The sequence below is a fragment of the Amblyraja radiata genome, chromosome 10 (genome assembly GCF_010909765.2).
Source record: "Amblyraja radiata isolate CabotCenter1 chromosome 10, sAmbRad1.1.pri, whole genome shotgun sequence".
NCBI classification, from domain to species: domain Eukaryota; kingdom Metazoa; phylum Chordata; class Chondrichthyes; order Rajiformes; family Rajidae; genus Amblyraja; species Amblyraja radiata.
The window spans coordinates 44,193,989-44,213,006 of NC_045965.1; the positions used below are offsets into that span (position 1 = coordinate 44,193,989).

General features: G+C 43.7%; 1 protein-coding gene across 1 annotated transcript in view; it reads right to left on the bottom strand.

Moving 5' to 3' along the window:
* LOC116977862 (HORMA domain-containing protein 1-like) overlaps positions 1-19,018 on the bottom strand; it is a 34,892-nt gene that overhangs the window by 15,574 nt on the left and 300 nt on the right. The window contains exons 2-5 of the mRNA XM_033028709.1: positions 14,106-14,196; positions 7,935-8,079; positions 4,071-4,134; positions 162-198 (exon numbers count right to left, since the gene is read on the bottom strand). Of these exons, the coding sequence (XP_032884600.1) occupies positions 162-198; positions 4,071-4,134; positions 7,935-8,079; positions 14,106-14,153 (294 nt within the window). The 5' untranslated portion in view covers positions 14,154-14,196. The remainder of the gene's footprint in view (positions 1-161; positions 199-4,070; positions 4,135-7,934; positions 8,080-14,105; positions 14,197-19,018) is intronic.

A 19,018-nucleotide genomic window follows, 5' to 3' on the forward strand; every position in this document is an offset into this window, starting at 1 on the left:
TACAATCTAGAAGTACATACAAAAAATAACTTTTTAATTTTTACTTTTACTCATCAAAATGAAAATGTTCATAATTTTATACAATTAAGAGAACACAAGCTTGGAATGTATAAAATAGAATATTGGAAGATAATCATCTATTTGACACAAAATTGACTTACAAATCCTTTCTCCAAGGCATCAAAACACCCCATCATCCTGGAAAATAGAACATTTAAATCAGCAAAATGAGTGCGGAATTTAAAAAAGATTTGAATTTAGCATATCAATGCTCCACGCAGTATAGAAAGTTTCTGCCTAGTTCTTTCAATAAATAGATTTTACCTTGTTTAAAAATAAATATTTATTCACTTAAATGTCCTAAAATACTCTTTGAGCTCAGATTGATTGTGTTGTACTGAACTGTGTTGAGATCAGTCACAAAATGGGAATTCAGGTTCCCAAACTGGTTTCCAACTTCCACGTTACAATATGCAGATTTTAAAGAAAGAGATGGGGTGAAATATAAGGATGACACTAGTGGAATTACTTTGTGTTGAAATTACCACACAAAATATCTACATTTACATCTATAAACATGGTGCACCTATGATGCATGTAACTATCCTCTCTCACTGCATTTTACTGGAGATATTGCACTGGTTTTATTGGAAGAAGTTAATGAAGTAAAATGACATTAGTGTGGGGAAGACTAATATGTTAGGGCACTTTGATGTCAAGATGGTGGTGGTGTAGGGACCCTTAAGTAGCATTAAGGTGGATAAATCCACAGGGCTTGTTGGGATCTACCCCAGGTTAATGAGAGGCATGAGAGCAGATTGTAGGGGCCTTGACAACAATCTTTGTATCTTTGCTAATCACAGGCAAGGTCCAGAGAACTGGAGAGTAACCAATGTTGTTCCTTTGTTTGAGGAGGGAAGTAAGTTTCACGTCAGTGGTAGGGAAGATATTGGAGAGGACTATTTGGGATGGGATTTACTTGCATTTGGAAGAGCATGGGCTACTTAGGATTAATTATCATGGCTTTGGCCGATTGTCTTAAAAGCTTGGCTGGGTTTTTTTTTTTAAAAAGGTGACTTTAAAAAAAAAGTTTAACGGTAAATAGGCCCGTGGATGTTATAATGAAGAGTTGATGGACGCAAATGTAGATGGGTCGGTTAGGTGGTTTGAATAGAATAGAATAACGTTTATTGTCATTTGAACCTAAGTTCAAACAAAATTTACGTTTCTGCAGTCATACAAACAAGAAAAAACCCAAGACACACAATTTACATAAACATCCATCACAGTGAATCTCCAACACCTCCTCACTGTGTTGGAAGGCAAAGTCTTGTCTCTCCCGTTCTTTATTCTTCTTCCAATGTTAAAGCCCCCGGCGGACGATCGTAAGTCCCGCGGCCGTTAAGGCCGCGCCGGGCGATGCAAGGCCCTGCTCCAGTTCGTTTTTAACCCCGCGATTCGGGCGGGAGAAGTTGCCATTGCAGGAGCTCTGAAAAGCGGTCTCCCTCCAGGGACCTGCGAGCTCCTGATGTTACCGTCCACAGGCCTGCAGCCGGAGCCTCCGAAGTCGGGTCTCAGCCGCGCGCAACCACAGCTCTCCATGCTCCGAAGTCCGAAGATGGTGAATCCGCAGGCTCTGCGACTGGAGCCCCAGGTCGATTCCGGTTGGAGGCCACTCCACGGTGCTAGGCCCCAACGACAACGGAGACCCGACAGGCAAAGATCGGGTCCCCGTACAGGGAAGAGATTTAAAAGTTTCCCCCACATATACACAGCTAGAAATAATATATAAACTACAACCAAAACATGCACTTATCAGGACAAAAAGAAAAAAAAGACAGACTGCAGAGGCCGCTGCCGCGAGGCGCCACCACTTAGGGCTGTTAAAACATACAGAGGGATATAGATCATCTACAGAAACAACAGATGGCATTTAATCCAACCAAGCGTGAGGTGCTGCATTTGGGGAGTTGCATGTAAGGGGAAAGTATACATTTAATGGCGAGGCCATTGACAACACTGATGTACAAAAGGATCTTGGAGTCAATGTCCATTGCTCTCTGAAATTGGCAACACAAGCGGACAGTGGTAAAGGAGGCATATGGTATGCTTGCCTTCCTTGGTTGGTGATTTGAATATAAGAGTCAGGAGGTCATATAGCAGCATTATAGCACATTACAGTATTTTGAGTATAATGTTCAATTGTGGTTGCCCCATTACAGGAAGGATGTGGAGGCTTTGGAGTCTGCAGAGGATGTTACCAGGATGCTGCCTGGATTAGAGAGTATTAGGTACATGAAGAGGATGGACAAACTTGGATTGTTTTCTCTGGAGCATCGGAGGTTGAGAGGAGACCTGATAGAAGTATATAGAATCATGATGTATAAATAGTGTAGACAGTCAGAACCTTTTTCCCACAGCAGAAATGTCAAGGATGAGAGGGTATAACTTTAGGGTGAGTTGGGCAAATTTAAAGAAGATGCATGGGGCAAGATTTAAAGGAGACATGTGGGGCAAGATTTAAAGGAGATATGTGGGGCAAATTTTTGTATACAGTGGATAAAGGGTGCCTAGAATACAGCGCAAGGGGAGATGGTAGAGGCAGATGTGATTGTGACATTTAAAAGACTTTTAGATGGATTTGCGAGGATAAGGATTACATGCAGGCAGAGGACATTGGTTTAACAGCATCATGTTTGGTACATGTTTTATGAGCAAATCCACTTTTTTTGCTGTTACCATTTGCTATGAGTTCATTCAAATGCCACATCTGCTTCCATCCACTTACCTAAACTCTATGGATGATAGTGTTGTTACTAGAAGGTTCACTTCTGATTTTATTCAAAATTACCAAAATATGTTTGTTTTTCTTGCTACAACCATTCTATTGAAACATAGAAAATAGGTGGAGTAGGCCATTCGGCCCTTCGAGCCTGCACCGCCATTCAATATGATCATGGCTGATCATCCAACTCAGTATCCTGTACCTGCCTTCTCTCCATACCCCCTGATCCCTTTAGCCACAAGGGCCACATCTAACTCCCTCTTAAATATAGCCAATGAACTGGCCTCAACTACCTTCTGCGGGAGAGAATTCCACAGATTCACCACTCTCTGTGTGAAAAAAGTTTTCCTCATCTCGGTCCTAAAAGATTTCCCCTTTATCCTTAAACTGTGACCCCTTGTTCTGGACTTCCCCAACATCGGGAACAATCTTCCTGCATCTAGCCTGTCCAACCCCTTAAGAATTTTGTACGTTTCTATAAGATCCCCCCTCAATCTTCTAAATTCTAGCGAGTACAAACCGAGTCTATCCAGTCTTTCTTCATATGAAAGTCCTGACATCCCAGGAATCAGTCTGGTGAACCTTCTCTGTACTCCCTCTATGGCAAGAATGTCTTTCCTCAGATTAGGAGACCAAAACTGTACGCAATACTCCAGGTGTGGTCTCACCAAGACCCTGTACAACTGCAGTAGAACCTCCCTGCTCCTATACTCAAATCCTTTTGCTATGAATGCTAACATACCATTCGCCTTCTTCACTGCCTGCTGCACCTGCATGCCTACTTTTAATGACTGGTGTACCATGACACCCAGGTCTCGTTGCATCTCCCCCTTTCCTAATCGGCCACCATTCAGATAATAATCTACTTTCCTGTTTTTGCCACCAAAGTGGATAACCTCACATTTATCCACATTATACTGCATCTGCCATGCATTTGCCCACTCACCCAGCCTATCCAAGTCACCTTGCAGCCTCCTAGCATCCTCCTCACAGCTAACACTGCCCCCCAGCTTCGTGTCATCCGCAAACTTGGAGATGTTGCATTCAATTCCCTCGTCCAAATCATTAATATATATCGTAAATAGCTGGGGTCCCAGAACTGAGCCTTGTGGTACCCCACTAGTCACTGCCTGCCATTGTGAAAAGGACCCGTTTACTCCTACTCTTTGCTTCCTGTCTGCCAGCCAGTTCTCTATCCACATCAATACTGAACCCTGTGGAAATGTCATTTAATTACGTATTTTATTGTTAAATTCCATGCAAAGAAGATAAAAGTCATACTTACCATTTTACTACTTTGCTTGCTCCAGGAAACCGACTATCTTCACGCAATATTTTTACACACATGCCTTGGAAATGATGGTGACATTCATCAATATTTCACTACTTTAAAACTCGTGCTCATAATATATTATGAAACAGGAAAAAGTCAGCCATTGAAATCATCTCAGAATCCAACTGCACAAATTGTTCAAATTCACATTTATACCAGCCAATTTCTTACACTATCAACATAATTTCTAACTCTAGAAATTGTTTTACTACCTGCCAACGACATTAAAACTGCATTGTTAGGCACATAAGGATCAATGTTTTCAGCTCATAGTCAGTATCAGCATGGTATGTTCCATTGCAAGATCACAGTTGCATGTGCTTATCCCAGCAGTTGCAATCCCAACTCAAAACTTTTAAAGGGCATACAACATAAACAGCACTCTTACATAAATGTCATTACTTAATGAATAGATGTGGCAATTAAAGGTTGGGCGGGGGGAAGGGGAGGTGGAAAGTGTCAGATGGATCTGAACAAACTGGTGAGGAACAGCGGCGAAGGAGGCGTGTTCTTTGTGTGTGGAGGCCAAGGAGATCCACCAGGGCTGCAGCCTGACATTTTTGGACAGGAGCTTGTCAACACAGCATCTGTAAAGAACAATAATGTATTTGTTCAGTCAATACCCACCTGCATTTTAAGCATTCTGAAATGTAGGCATATCCCAGTGCCTACTTTGGTTCACATGGTTAAATGCAAACAATCTAGATGACTTCTCCACTTGCATCTAGAAGTTGGGTGACCTCCCCAATGCAGCAGTGAGCAGACAACAGATATAATACAGATCAACACCAGCCTGGAATTAAATTGAGTGACTGAAATCTTGACTTCTATGGCAAAGCTGTCCAGCCAATTTAGATTGTGTTTGACGTCTCATTGGTCTTTCAAGTGCAGTGCAGTGCAGTGCTTTCAAATAATGTAGCATAGGTTTCACGAGTAACAAGCTGGGCAAAACCTAGTTGTTCCAAGTTAACAAAAACAAATATGTTTCAAACCAGTGACATTAAAAATCGAGTCAAGGCAAATTCTGAGTGATGCACTTCTATTGATAACATTTGGAAATTTAATCATAAAAAAAAGAAGTTCTAGAGGAAACTGAAATATCTTCACAAAGTCAGGAGAAAATTTCTTACACTCCAAGGCACCCCAAAATGGGTGCAGTTGCTGTACTCAAAATTAAGCAACCATTGAACTGCATAGTACTGTTTTGATGCATTTAATGCAAAGGAATTTTAGCCTGAATGTTTACCAACAAAAATAACATATTTAAAAAATGCTTCAACATTCCTTGCCTTAAGCAGGGCTCGAAATTAACGGTTGCCCGGTTGCCAATGGCCACCTAAATTCCCGCTGGGCAACCTAAAAGCCATGTCATTTTGCCCGACTTGGCAAATGAAGGAAAGCTTACTGATGTGGACATCAGTAAGCTTTTTTTTCGGCGACTGCGGAACGTCAGTGACTGACGCTCGTAAAACCGTCACTGACACTCCGCAGTCGCCGAAAAAAATCGCCAAGTGGGACAGGCCCTTTAAGGGAACAACAGCAACAGAACAATTTGCAGCGGTGTCGAGCGCCAATCCGCTGCCTGAGCCACTGGTTCACAAACAAGCAGCAAATCCAAAGGGCAAGGCAGGGAACAAGGATAAAGCAGGAGCTCTCTGAGAAACGCTGGGAGTTTGCATCAGCCATCCTCTGTCCAAGTTGCACGACATACAGGCTGACATATGCTCTCCTGCGGTTGACGCCCGGTTAGGGGTTTGTTAGGGTTAGGGACCAAAGATGGACTGTAAAATATTTTCCTTCAATGCATTAAACATTAATATATTAAAATTAATACAATAAAATCAATTGTGCAAATGAAAAGATGTCTGAGTCATTCAGTTTTACAGACATATTGGTCCGCTTCCAGATCCAATCACCGTCTCTAACTTTTCAGTGATGGATTCAGTGAGTGCAGGCTGAGCTCCTCTCCCCTCCTCTTCCCCCCTCCCTTCTTCTCCAACCCCCCACCCTTCTCCCCTCCCCTCCTCTTCCACCCTTCGCCCCGCTCCACTCTTCTTCCCCTTCTTCACTCCCCCCCACTCCTGTCACATCCCCTTCTCTCTCCGTTCTCCAACCACCCCTCCCACTTTCTTGTAGACCCAGCCTGCGACCAGCGAACACCCGCACACTATCCCACACACGCTAGGGACAGTTTATACAAACCTGTGCGCCTTTGGAGTGCGGGAGGTAACCCTAACCCTAACTCTAGGTTGATAGGCTGGGTATTTAAGTATAAACTAGACCAAGTGTGACCCGTTGGGTCCCGTCCCCTCAACGAGCGGTTGCGGGTTGGGGCGGGGCAGCCTTCGGCGTCACACACACATACTAACCACCTTGATATTATATTAATATTATTCACTCGCTCCTTTTACCCCATCCCCCGCTCTATCCACTCATGCATAACCCCCAACTGTGCAGGCGCGGCTAGAGAGGTGGGGAGGGGTAAAGAGGGAAGGGGAGGGGTGTAGAGATTGAGGGTTGGGGCGTGAATAATCGCTGAATAATCCAACCACATTTTTGTTTGGAAGTGGAAAGAAATAATAGAGATTGCATTCATTGCAACGTGTAAAAAGAGTTGAGAAACTGTATTATAATTTTACTGCATGTCATTGTGGTATATATCATGTCTTGATTGGTGAATATGTTTAGTTTGTGACTTTATTTGAAGCAGAAATAATATGTGAATGCTTCATTGAGCATAATTCCGACTGGTAACTACACACTTCTTCCGAGCACATTATAGCACGCGTCATCCAAGCCTTCTTAAATGATCACCTAAACTGTCATTTGGCAACCTAAAAAGATGCCTAGGTTGCCCGACTGGCAACAGCGAAAAAAAGTCAAGTGAGAGCCCTGAAGGCATTTCAGGGATGGACGGACACATAGTAAACCAAACTCAATAGATGAAATAGTTCTGGGAGGCATGGTATAGTTTTAAAATAATGCTACCAAATAATGATGTGATAAAGAGCATGAAGAAATTTAAAGAGGATTAAGACTTTTAGTCCAAGTGGTCTGCAAGGATGTCAGAGATGGGTGAATGGCATTTGATGTTGAATAGACAACGAGCAGAAGTAATTGATGGATTGAAATTTGCAGAGCTTGGATTAACAGCTGATCAAAGGAAAAGATGATATGGTCCAGTCTAAATTGGTCTGCCCTTGATCTACAAATGATGCTGTAATCTGAGTTGAAATCTATTTGAATGAAAGTTGTATTGTTGTAACGTGGATTCACTAGAAAATAAACAACAAGATCTTGTTCCACTCAGTGGCGAAACACAAGGTTTTCATTGCAATGCATCTACAGTATCTGACTATGATTTGGGAAAAAGGTAGAGAAAAATTGGAAACATATTTATTTAAATGGCTTATGGAAAAATGTCACAACTATTATAAATCAAGGAGGACAACTCAAGTAAGTTAATGGTAAATTACACTGATCCTTATGAAATAGCAAGAAAAAGATCCATTGGCAACTTTGTAGAACTTGACCAATTAAACAAATAAAAACACTTTTAACAAGGTCTATTAAACTAAATTACTTTACAGTGCTACATATTGGGTTAAGAAATAAATCTCTGGCCTATAGTAAGAAAGTGTGCAACTTCTTTTCAATTTTAATTTCTACTTTAACTTCATGTTTTTTAGGACATCACTTTCATTATATATAAATATTAGTTTAGTTATTTGGAATAAAATAAAGCCATGATTGTACATCTCTGTCAAGACTTTCCTGAGATAACTGAACTACATGTCAAACCAAAAATATGTTTACCTTCTAAGTATCGTGTTCTATAGGCGTCTTCTGGAAATATCCCACGCAGGTATGTGATGCAAGATACTCCTACAGCCATCATTCTTTTTATAAATACAAGGGATTGGTGTTGTGTTGTTACATCGTTAGGAAATATTGCACTCCACTGGCAGTTCAAGAAAAACATTAGGAAAATAAAGTGAACCATTTGAAAATCACGTCAAGATGAGAAAATCCTCACAAACGTCTATTTCTCAACCGAATAAATTAGGCATTCCATTTTTAGCTCTATTTACAGTAATGCAGTATGTATATATTTATAGACATAAGAATTGACTGCCTGAAAATTGGACGAAAATTGATTTCTATCATTCATTTTTCCCTTCAAAATACCTAAAAACTCCAAAGGATTGGTTGGGGAAAAAATAGGATGCCTCTTCATCATTGCAACCCCAGATTGTTGAAAACATTTTGAGGATTCCCACAACATTCCTCCTACATTCATTGCCACAATGCACACTAATATTCACTTGCAGAAAACAGATGTTTATACCTTTCTGAAACACATATAAACCCAAGCAAGCATGGATCTAATAGCAATAGAGTTGGTCTTGGCATCACGTTCAGCATAGACACTGTGGATTGAAGGGCCTATTTTTGAGCTGTGCTGTTCTACATCCTGACCCCATCAAGAAAGTGATGTGTCGTATGAGCATGTCCAATATCTCTGGTATGGCAATAAGGAGAAAACAGCCATGTTTACGTCGAAGTCAATGGCAATTATAGATAATTAATCACAAATATTAGGACAAAACAGGTTACACAGGTGACAACGATAACCAAATGTTTATGCAGTTGCTGTCAATTTCACATTAGTGCAAATGCACACCATCCAAATGAACCTTGCTGTTGATATTTTGATCATATGCAATTTCTTTGCAGCACCACTTACATTTTCTTACTTCATAACTGCACAACACCCAAATAGCCAATAGGTTCTCACAGCTAATCTAATTAAACTAATATGTGCACATTATCCAATATCAAGAATACATACTTAATTCTATGCTAATGCTCAGTGCATCTTTAGTTTTAGAGATACAGCCAAGATACGGAAACAGGCCCTTCGGCCCACGCCGACCAACGATCCCTGCACACTAACACTATCCTACACCCAATTATACCAAGCCAATTGACCTACAAATCTGTACGTGTTTAGAGTGTGGGATGAAACCTGAGATCCAGGAGAAAATCCATGCAGGTCACGGGGAAAATGTACAAACTCTGTACAGACATCATCTGTGACACATTTCACAGTTACAAAGATGATCATGGCTACATCTAATCTCAAGTGACTTCATATATAATCAAAGCATTTCTTCGGTCTGATTCAATGGGAAAAGTAGTTTTCCAGGATAGCGAAATGCTGGAATTTGAAATTATAAATTGCATAAAGATGAGAAACTCTCTTGTTATACTAAGACGGTGAAGAGTTATCTTTTATTTTCTCAGCATCAAGGATGATTTGTTTCCATTTCAGTTCTCTGGGTTCTTAAGTGATTAATGTGGCTATTCTTCCATTGATGGAGCAGGAAGTACTCGATGGGGAAGACGGATTGTTACATTTTTTATTTGTGTGTTCCTTCCAATGTTTACAGTTGATTTCTGTGTGCGTCTGATGCATTATTAATACAATACAAAATGCTCCATCTCTGCTTTAAGCAATCATAGGCTAGGGATTCCCAGGATTATGAGAGGATGTTGCATAATTTCAGTGATGTTTTGAGCAGATCCTTGAATCATTTCCCATGCTTGCTTAATAATTCCTTCTGTGATGGAGCTCCAAATGGAATGCCTGTTTCATGATTCTGATGTGGAGCATGCAACTGATGTGGTTTGCCCAATCAAGCCACTTAAATGTGCCACAGATGGATTTTCTTCAAGGAGAGGACATTGATATATATACACAACATTGATAAATACACAACCAAATGTGGGTTCCTCTGCCACAAGTTACATACTATCCTGATGTTGAAAAATGTTACCATTCCATTATCATCCCTGTCTAAATTCTGGAACTCCCTATCCAACAGCACTGTGAGAGTGCATTTACCAGAAAGACTACAATGGTTCAAAAAGGTGGCTCATCAAAACTTTCTCAAGGGCAATAAAAGATGAGTAATGAATGCTGGTCTTGCCACGGATGTCCACATCCTTGAAATAATTAAATACAGTCTTTCCTTGATTTATGAAAGGGACATGTCCTGGAAAATAATTTGTTTAGTGACATTTTATAAATCAGAAAACTGGGTGAAATGCATTTTGGGCATTCCTTTGAAATGAGAACAGCACATTATACATTATGGTGGAAAATAGCTTTGTAAACAGAAGATATGTACCGCGAAGAACAAGAAGTAAAAATAAAAACCATATGTTAAATGTTTGTAAATACGGGAATTACTGTAAATAAAAACTGCATTTTGGCAACACTGTACATATTGTGGAAGATTGGTAAATTTGCACAAAGTTGATGATGAACACACAACTGCACCTCTCACAGATCTTGTGCTACTCATAAGACACATTGTTATCCTGCAATGACAAAAATCTATATACAGGTGCACAACCTTTTATCCGAAGATCCAAATAACGAAAACCTCCGAATAGCGGCCATTTTTTCGGTCCTTGAAGAAAGGTCCTTGAAAACGTTCACCGAGGGCGGCCCGCAGCAGTGACAGCGGAACCTCCAGTCGGTCCTCGAAGAAAGGGGAACTAAATCCCCATTCATAAAAGAGAAGATGAGGGTATATTGCGCGGGAGGGTTAATAATTGACAATATGCTGCTGCCTGCCCGCTGAGTTAAAAAGTTCCCACGGTAGACTCACGATACACAGTGCAGATTGTCGCTCCCTTCAGTTTCACCCCACCTACACCCCTCTGCTTCCCGGCCATGTGTGTGACCCCTTCCCTCCCCTCTCCAGCTCACCGCCCATTGCACCGGCGCGGGGGCTTTGCACTGTCTTCACGTCGGCGATTACAGCAGGATCGTGCCAGTCACCGGAGACGTCAGGACCAATTGGACACCGACCACCAGGCCCACCGCAAGCACGGAGATCCCAGAGACCCACAGCCAACAGCAGCCCAGCCCAGCCCCACTCCAACTACAGAGGAACCTGGGTTGCGGATGACGGGGCGCAGCTCGGGGCGTCGTAGGGGCCCATCGGGGAGCGGCCACTCAAAGCCACGCCGGGAGATGTAGGGCCCTGCCCCGGGTCTTGATGTTGGAGCCCCCGGCGGGCGCTAGCAAGTCCGCGGCAATTTACAGCCGCGCTGGGCGATGTAAGGCCCCCCTCCAGGTCACTCTCAACCCCGTAATTCGGGCGGGAGAAGTCGCCACTGCCGGTGCCCCGCAAAGCGGTCTCCACCAGGGACCCGCGAGCTCCCGGTGTCACCATCCACCGGAGTCGGGTCGCAGCAGCTCGCCCCTGCAGCTCTCCACGCTCCGAAGCGGGCTAGCTCCACGGAGGTAGGTCCGTAGGTCCACAGCTCCCACCGCCGCCCACCGACCCCCAGGCCCACTGCAAGCACGGAGATCCCAGAGACCCACAGCCAGCAGCAACTCCAGCCCAGCCCCGCTCCAACTCCAGAGGAACACGTAGGGGCAGAAGCTGATGGTGTGCAAGGTACGTCTTGTTCTTGGGGTGGCGGATGAGGGGGCACAGCTCGGGTTGTGGGCAAACTGCCACTTGTCGCCGTAGCGGCCCATCGGGGAGCGGATTCCTCTGGAGTTGGAGGGGGTATTGTGCTATTTGATCGCCCCCTGCTATCCCAGGGACAGGGACACACAGCGGCTTTTTAGAATGGTGGGCAATCACTTCCAAAGTTCTGCCCACACAGTCAGTACACCTCTCCTACACTGCATTTCATACAAACATTTATTCTGCAAGAAAAAACGAAATTGAAGACTCAAACTCGCGATCGAGTAACTGCCAGGATCAAGGCGCAAACTCGCGACCTTGCGGATATGAGCCGAGCACTCTACCACTGAGCCAGCCATTAAAATCTACGCTAAAAAATTTCCATTCTGAAGACCGACAAATTCTGAATTACGAAAAGTGTCTGGTCCCAAGGCTTTCGGATAAAAGGTTGTGCACCTGTAATTAAAAGTCTCAAGTTGACCACTTCCTGTCGGCGCTGTATATTAATTTTAGAAAAAAACGCTACCATATATCGCTATGATTTTTGGCCATCTTACTCACAGTCCTCCTCCGCTGAGCAGGCCCCGAGGATTTTTCCCATTGGTTAAAAATAAAAAAGTTATGAGTGTTTAAAAAACCGTGAGATCCTCTCGCCTGTCACTCTCCGCAATGAAGCTAACGCCCCTTCCGGGGGGGGGGGGGGGGAGACAGGAATATAAAACCCCGGATGCCTGGACATGATTCAGTCACTCTGCAAGATCACGAGGGAGAGGCTACGACTCTCATTCTAAGCTGTGAATCAACTGAACTGTGAGTCTGCAATGTACTTGCAATAAATGATTTGTTAGCCCTTAATGAAAATGCAATGAGCTGTTTGGCTTGGCCTGCCATGTGCTTGAAACTGCAATGGCAATGGAAATGAAAATGCAATGAGCTGTTTGGCTTGGCCTGCCCAGTGCTTGAAACTGCAATGAGCTGTTTGGCTTGGCCTGCCCATGAAACTGTAATGGCAATGGAATGAAAATGCAATGAGCTGTTTGGCTTGGCTTGCCCTGCGCTTGAAACTGCAATGGCTTGGCTTGCCCTGCGCTTTGTCTCACCGAGGTTGATCTTAAGCTGAATAATCCAACCACATTTTTGTTTGGAAGTGGAAAGAAATAATAGAAATTGCCTTCATTGCAATGTGTAAGAAGAGTTGAGATACTGTATTATAATTTTGCTGCATGTCATTGTGGTACATATCATGTCTTGATTGGTGAATATGTTTAGTTTGTGACTTTATCTGAAGCAGAAATAATGTGAATGCTTCATTGAGCATAATTCCGATTGGTAACTACGCACTTCGTCCGAGCAAATTATCGCACGCGTCATGCAAGCTGTCTTAAATGACCACCTAAACTGTCATTTGGCAACCTAAACAGCTGCCCGGCTGGAAACAGAGAAAAAAAAGTTGTGAGAGCCCTGTAACAGGAATAGATCAATCACTTTAACACAAAATGGGGAGCCTTTTTATGTTGGAATGCCGCATTAAGTTAGCTGTAATCTAATAAAGCCGCATCCAAGAAACTTCAATTGGAAATACTTCAAAATATACATTATTTTGTTAAAATAGCTCTCATGACTTACTAATGTTTTAATTGTGGCCGTCAGTCGGGGAGGATTATTTCATTGAATCTTCTTTTACTCTTTGGTATTTTAAATACGTTCATTTTAAGATTAAAATAAAAAACTAATAAAAGACGAACAAAAACATATTAATAAAAATTAAAGGATTTGTTCTACAAAATTTGGATTCATTCAAAAGGCTGCACTTAATGGCCTGGAAGGCCGCAGGTTCCCCACCCCTGTCCTAAACCTTCAGTCCTTACACACAAAGTCATACAGCATCAAATGGTGATGGGAGTCCCACATCAGAGAAACAGGCACCCTATCATCAAGAAAAGCAAACAGACATGCTTAACATAGATACCAGAGGATGCATTATAACTCTCCAGAATGAAAATATTAAAGCCTGGCGGTAGTTCGTACCAAACCTGGAAGACATAGTACAAAATTAAAACACAAAGGGATTGGACAATTGAACATTTTTTGTCCTTTTGTTTTCTTTCTTCCAATTTAAGAAAGATATGATGCAAGTGGCTAATATAATATTGGACGTGTACTCCTTTAAGAACCATAGCATATGACCAGTTACTCTATATGCAACTACAAATATTTAAAAGCAAGGTTAGGTAGAAAAATTTGCCCGTGTGGGAGTCAACACAGTAGTACTGCTTTTAATTTCTCTGAAGTTCTTCTGCTCATAAATTATTTTTTAGTTTAATTAGTTTTTTATCTTAGAGAGAAACTGAGGTTCAAGCAAAATGGCAATCACAATAACAGAGCTCTTAATCCACATTATTTAACAATTTATTTTCAACATCTAACATCCTGTTGTAGATTGTAGAGAAACTTTGTTGCAAAATCTATTCTTCAACTGAATGAAAATATTTACCCCAGATTTTTGCTTTTCAGAGACTCGCATTTGTTGTGCGGTTGCCATAGAAACAGGAAGGCTTTTTTGGTATTTCTAATGAATAGTAACCCTGCAGCAGAAAGATATATGATAGATTCAAAGTCAGAAATTAAAATAAGTAAGAAACATTGTTCTTTTTCGTCAATAGTAAATTCAGTATGAACAAAGCAAACGTACCTGCATTAATTATACTCTTGTACTACAACATTTTACTATTCACAATACAAAAAACCATTAACATAGAAATTACTACATAAAAATAGGAATTTGGGCCAACCAAAACACATATTGATCAGGTTATGCAGAATCTGTGAAAAGAGAAAACATTTTTTTCCCCAATTGGTTTTTACTTCAGCATTTTGCCTTTCATTCCACAATTGTTTATTATCAGCTCTAATCCTACATGTATTCTATTTGTTATATCCCTTTTCCGTCACCTAATAAAATAGCTTATTCTTAAATGGTGATATAGACCTTGCTTCAGCAATTCATTCTGCAAATGTTAGGCTATAACATCATCACATTGTAACAAAGAATTTATTGATGTCTTAATTACTGCATTCTGAATTAAATGTTTCCCTATTTTTGATAAAATATTACTTAGTTTTAAAGTATACAAAATGTTTGTGTAAAATATCTAATTTTAAATAGTGAGAAATGTTTGGTAGTACAATTATTTCAAATTGTAGTGAACAACCTTGTTGGCAACTCTGGTCCCCCATCTATCTCAGTGATCTTTTCCCTTCCTCTCATTTTCTTATGCTGCCCCATTTTGCGTGTGGTTTAACATCGGGTTCTCTCCTGCTTTATTATCCATACGTACTCTTAAGGTCTGTATTATCTTTTCAGTATAATACTTTATCTTTCACCTTTCGTGCTTCTTTTAAAAAATTCTGCCTTTGGAGGCTTCACCTTGTTTCCTGTTTGTATATGTGTATTATTTCTTTATTCTCTTGTTCACTTGCACTCCATGTGACCACGTGTTTCCTTCCACATCCCAAAGACATGCAGTTTGTGGGTTTATCGGCATCTGTAAAATTGCCCCTAATATGGACGAATGTGAAAGTAGGATAACATAGTGTGAACAGGTGATCGGTGTGGACTTGATGGCCTGAAGGGCCTGTTTCCCTGCTGTATCTCCAAACGAAGCCGTGCAGACCAGAGCTTGGAACTCTGAGCAGCGAGCGACTGCTCTTTATTAACCACAAGACCAAGTGCAGACCCGTTGGGTCTTCTCCCCCAACGCAAGATTGCACCACTCATCCGTTCCCCCAATGCAAGCAGTTCCCCCAACGCAATACTCCACCACTCGCGTAGCCCCCAACTGCACAAGCGCGGCTCATTTCTCCCCATCTCTTCTTCACCCTCCCTCTTCAATCCCTAGAGAGGGAACGGGGTAGAGAAGGAGGGGGTAGAGAGGGAGGGGTGGTGGAGAGGGAGGAATGGTAGAGAGGGAAGGATGGTAGAGAGGGAGGGATGGTAGAGAGGGAGGGATGGTAGAGAGGGGGGGAGGGATGGTAGAGAGGGGGGGAGGGATGGTAGAGAGGGGGGGAGAGGGATAGAGAGGGGGGGAGGGGGATAGAGAGGGGGGAGGGGGATAGAGAGATAGAGAGGGGAGGGGATAGAGAGGGGGGAGGGGAGAGAGAGGGAGGGGAGGGGGTAGAGAGGGAGGGGAGGGGGTAGAGAGAGAGAGGGGCAGAGAGAGAGAGGGGGGAAGAGGGAGGGGGGCAGAGAGGGAGGTGGTAGAGAGAGATAGGGAGGGGGATAAAGAGAGAGGGAGGGGGGTAGAGTTGGGGGGAGGGAGGGAGGCAGGTAGAGGGCGGGAGTAAGGGTAGATACGGAGGGGTAGAGGGTGGGAGTGGGGTAGATAGGGAGAGGGCATCTCCCTCTTCTACCCCTCCCCATCTCCCTCCTCCACACTCCCCCCCCCCCCCATCTCCCTCTATCACCCCACTCCCTTTGCCATCTCCCTGCTCATTTCCCTCATCCTCCTCCCTTCCATTCCCTGCCCCGGGACCTACCCAGGTCATAGAGCAGCGCCAGGGCCTGGAACTCAGCCCGGCCCTGACTGTAGACTCCAGCCGTCAGCTCGGCCGCCGCCTGGGCTATAGTGCAGGCTACGATTTAATCTACGGGTTCGTCCCGGTCACTGCCCCATCCCAAGCCCTGGGCTCGGCCCTAACTCCAGCTCTTCCATCCCCGTCGGGCGTAGGCATCTGCCACCACCGCGAGCGCTGGAGTGCCCCTCCCTCCCGGAGTGTCCTGTCCTGCCTTGCGAGTGCATTGTGACTTCATTCGGGTTTTTTTCCGAAATGGGTGAGTCTTCAGGCTGTTTTTAAAACTTTAAACAATTTAAAAGTTCAGAAATATAGGTGGGAATACGACGGGAAGATGGTTATCGCCTCAATGGGAAAAATGTGAGTAAAATGTGTGAAGGCTGTGGCCTAGCGTTTGGAAGAAACCAGATTGTGCCCAGATGACACACACATATACATACAAACAAACAAGAGAAGGGTTTTAGTAATATAGATTATCCTAATTATTATTAAAAACCAACCGTGCCACTCCCACACCTGTCCGGTCATTCTCTCTGTCACCATTAAATCCTGTCTTTTATTTTCAGTCTATTGCCTGTTTTCTCAGACCATTGATCTTTCATTCTATACCCCTTCAATATGTACTGCCAAATTCACTTTCATACTCTTATTTCATGCTCTTCTAATATTATTTCTCTTCTCATTTACATAGTTAACCTATTTCATATTTTCCGGCTTTTCTCTCACATTCAAGTCAAGTCACTTATTTCTATAGCCCATTTAAAAAAAACTCTTGTTGGCCACAGTGCTTTACATTGGTGGAGGTACTAACGTTATACAACATTGGTTCATAGATGAAGCACATACATATAGCCCTCCCTCAGAGGACGTCAAGAAAGGCTTGAGAGTAAAGATGAGTCTTAAATCTCAACTTAAAGGAGTCGATGGAGGAGGCAGTTCCGATGGGAAGAGGGCTGCTGTTCTTCAGTCTAGGAGCTGCAATAGCAAAGGCGCGGTCGCCCCTGAGCTAATGCCTAGGCCGCGGGATGTTCAGTAACCCCAAGTCGGCCGATCTGAGGGACCTGGAGGTGGTGTGGTGGGTAAGCAGACTTTTGATGTAGGTGTGGCAAGCCCCTTAAGGGCTTTGTAGACATAAAGGAGGATCTTGAAATTTATTCGGAACCGCACAGGGAGCCAGTGAAGAGGCCAGAATCGGGATGATGTGGTCCTTTTTTCGGCTGCCCGTCAGGAGTCTCGCTGCGGCATTTTGGACCAGTTGCAGGCAGGACAGGGAAGATTGGCTGATGCCAGTGTAGAGGGAGTTGCAGTAATCTAGGCGGGAGGAGATAAACGTGTGGATTATATTTTCGAGGTCGTCAAACTGGAGGAATTGTTTTATTTTAGCTATCGTCCAAAGCTGGAAGAAGCTAGCTTTTCAGACATTCTCAGACTGTATGGAGCCTGTCCCTTCCAAGTGTTTAATTTGTATTCTTACTCTATGTTAGGAAAACGATGGATTTCAATCAAAGGTCTGCAACATCTGGTCATGCATAGTAGTGGTGGACAAGTAAATGGCAAAGATTCCACAAAGGTCCAGAACTTAATGAAATAACAACCATGGAATTTACTATGTCAAAGGTGAAATTCACCGGAGATATGACAAGTCCTATTTGACTAATTACTATCTACACCCTGTGTGGTAGGTCCATCTCCTGCACGATTGCCCTCGCCGTCTAATACCGACTCTCTTAAGTGGACTCCCCCTCTCTATCTGTTCTTTCACCCGCCCTCACCTCACCTTCCCGCCCCACGCTCCCTCATTTACTCCCGCGCGTCCGCCTCACGCTCCCCTCATTTACTCCCAAGCTCCCTCCTCCAGTTCCCCTCATTTACTCCTACACCCCATATCCGCCTCACGCTCCCCCCATTTACTCCCAAGCTCTCCTCATTTACTCCTACACCCATGTCCGCCTCACGCTCCCCTCATTTACTCCCAATCTCCCTCCACCAGCTCCCCTCGTTTACTCCTATACCCATGTCCGCCTCACGCTCCCCCCATTTACTCCCAGGCTCCCCTCATTTACTCCTACACCCCATATCCGCCTCACGCTCCCCCCATTTACTCCCAAGCTCTCCTCATTTACTCCTACACCCATGTCCGCCTCACGCTCCCCTCGTTCCCTCACCTACTCCCATCGCGCGATGCCCGCCTCGAGCCTTCACCTGCTCCCGCGCGACCGCACCCGCCTCGATCCTCCCGCATCTGCTCTCACGCCCGCCTCGAGCGCTCCTTCGCCAGTTCCCGCGCCTTTTTCACTCAACGTCTCGCTCGAGCACCTTCGCGCGCTCTCCCCCCTCCAGTGCGCGCGCCCACCCCACCCGCGGTTGTTTCCTCGCAGAAACACTTCGTGCAAGTGGTGATTGCGGACACTGGACATATATGCTGGAGTAACTCACCGGATCAGGCAGCACATGCACATCAGTGGAGGGAATGGACAGACGACGTCTCGGAGGTCAGCTTCAGATTGACGATGGATCCCGTCCCGAAACGTCGTCTGTCCAGTCTCTCCCCAGATGCTCCCGACCCGTTGAGTTATTTCAGCGCTTAATGTTTCACTGATCATCTCGTGGAAATTCAGCCGCTGCTTTCAACGGCTTCTCAGTTTACTTTATTGTCACGTGTACCGAAGTACAGTGAAAAGTTTTTGTTGCGTACTATCTAGTTAGCAATCCAGCCTATTACAGTTTAGATACATGATCTGTGAAACGTTTCCAGTATTAGCGAATCCATCAGCTCCTCTAAAACACTGAAAATAACTTGGTGGAAAAAATACTAGCTATTTTAAAATAAAAACA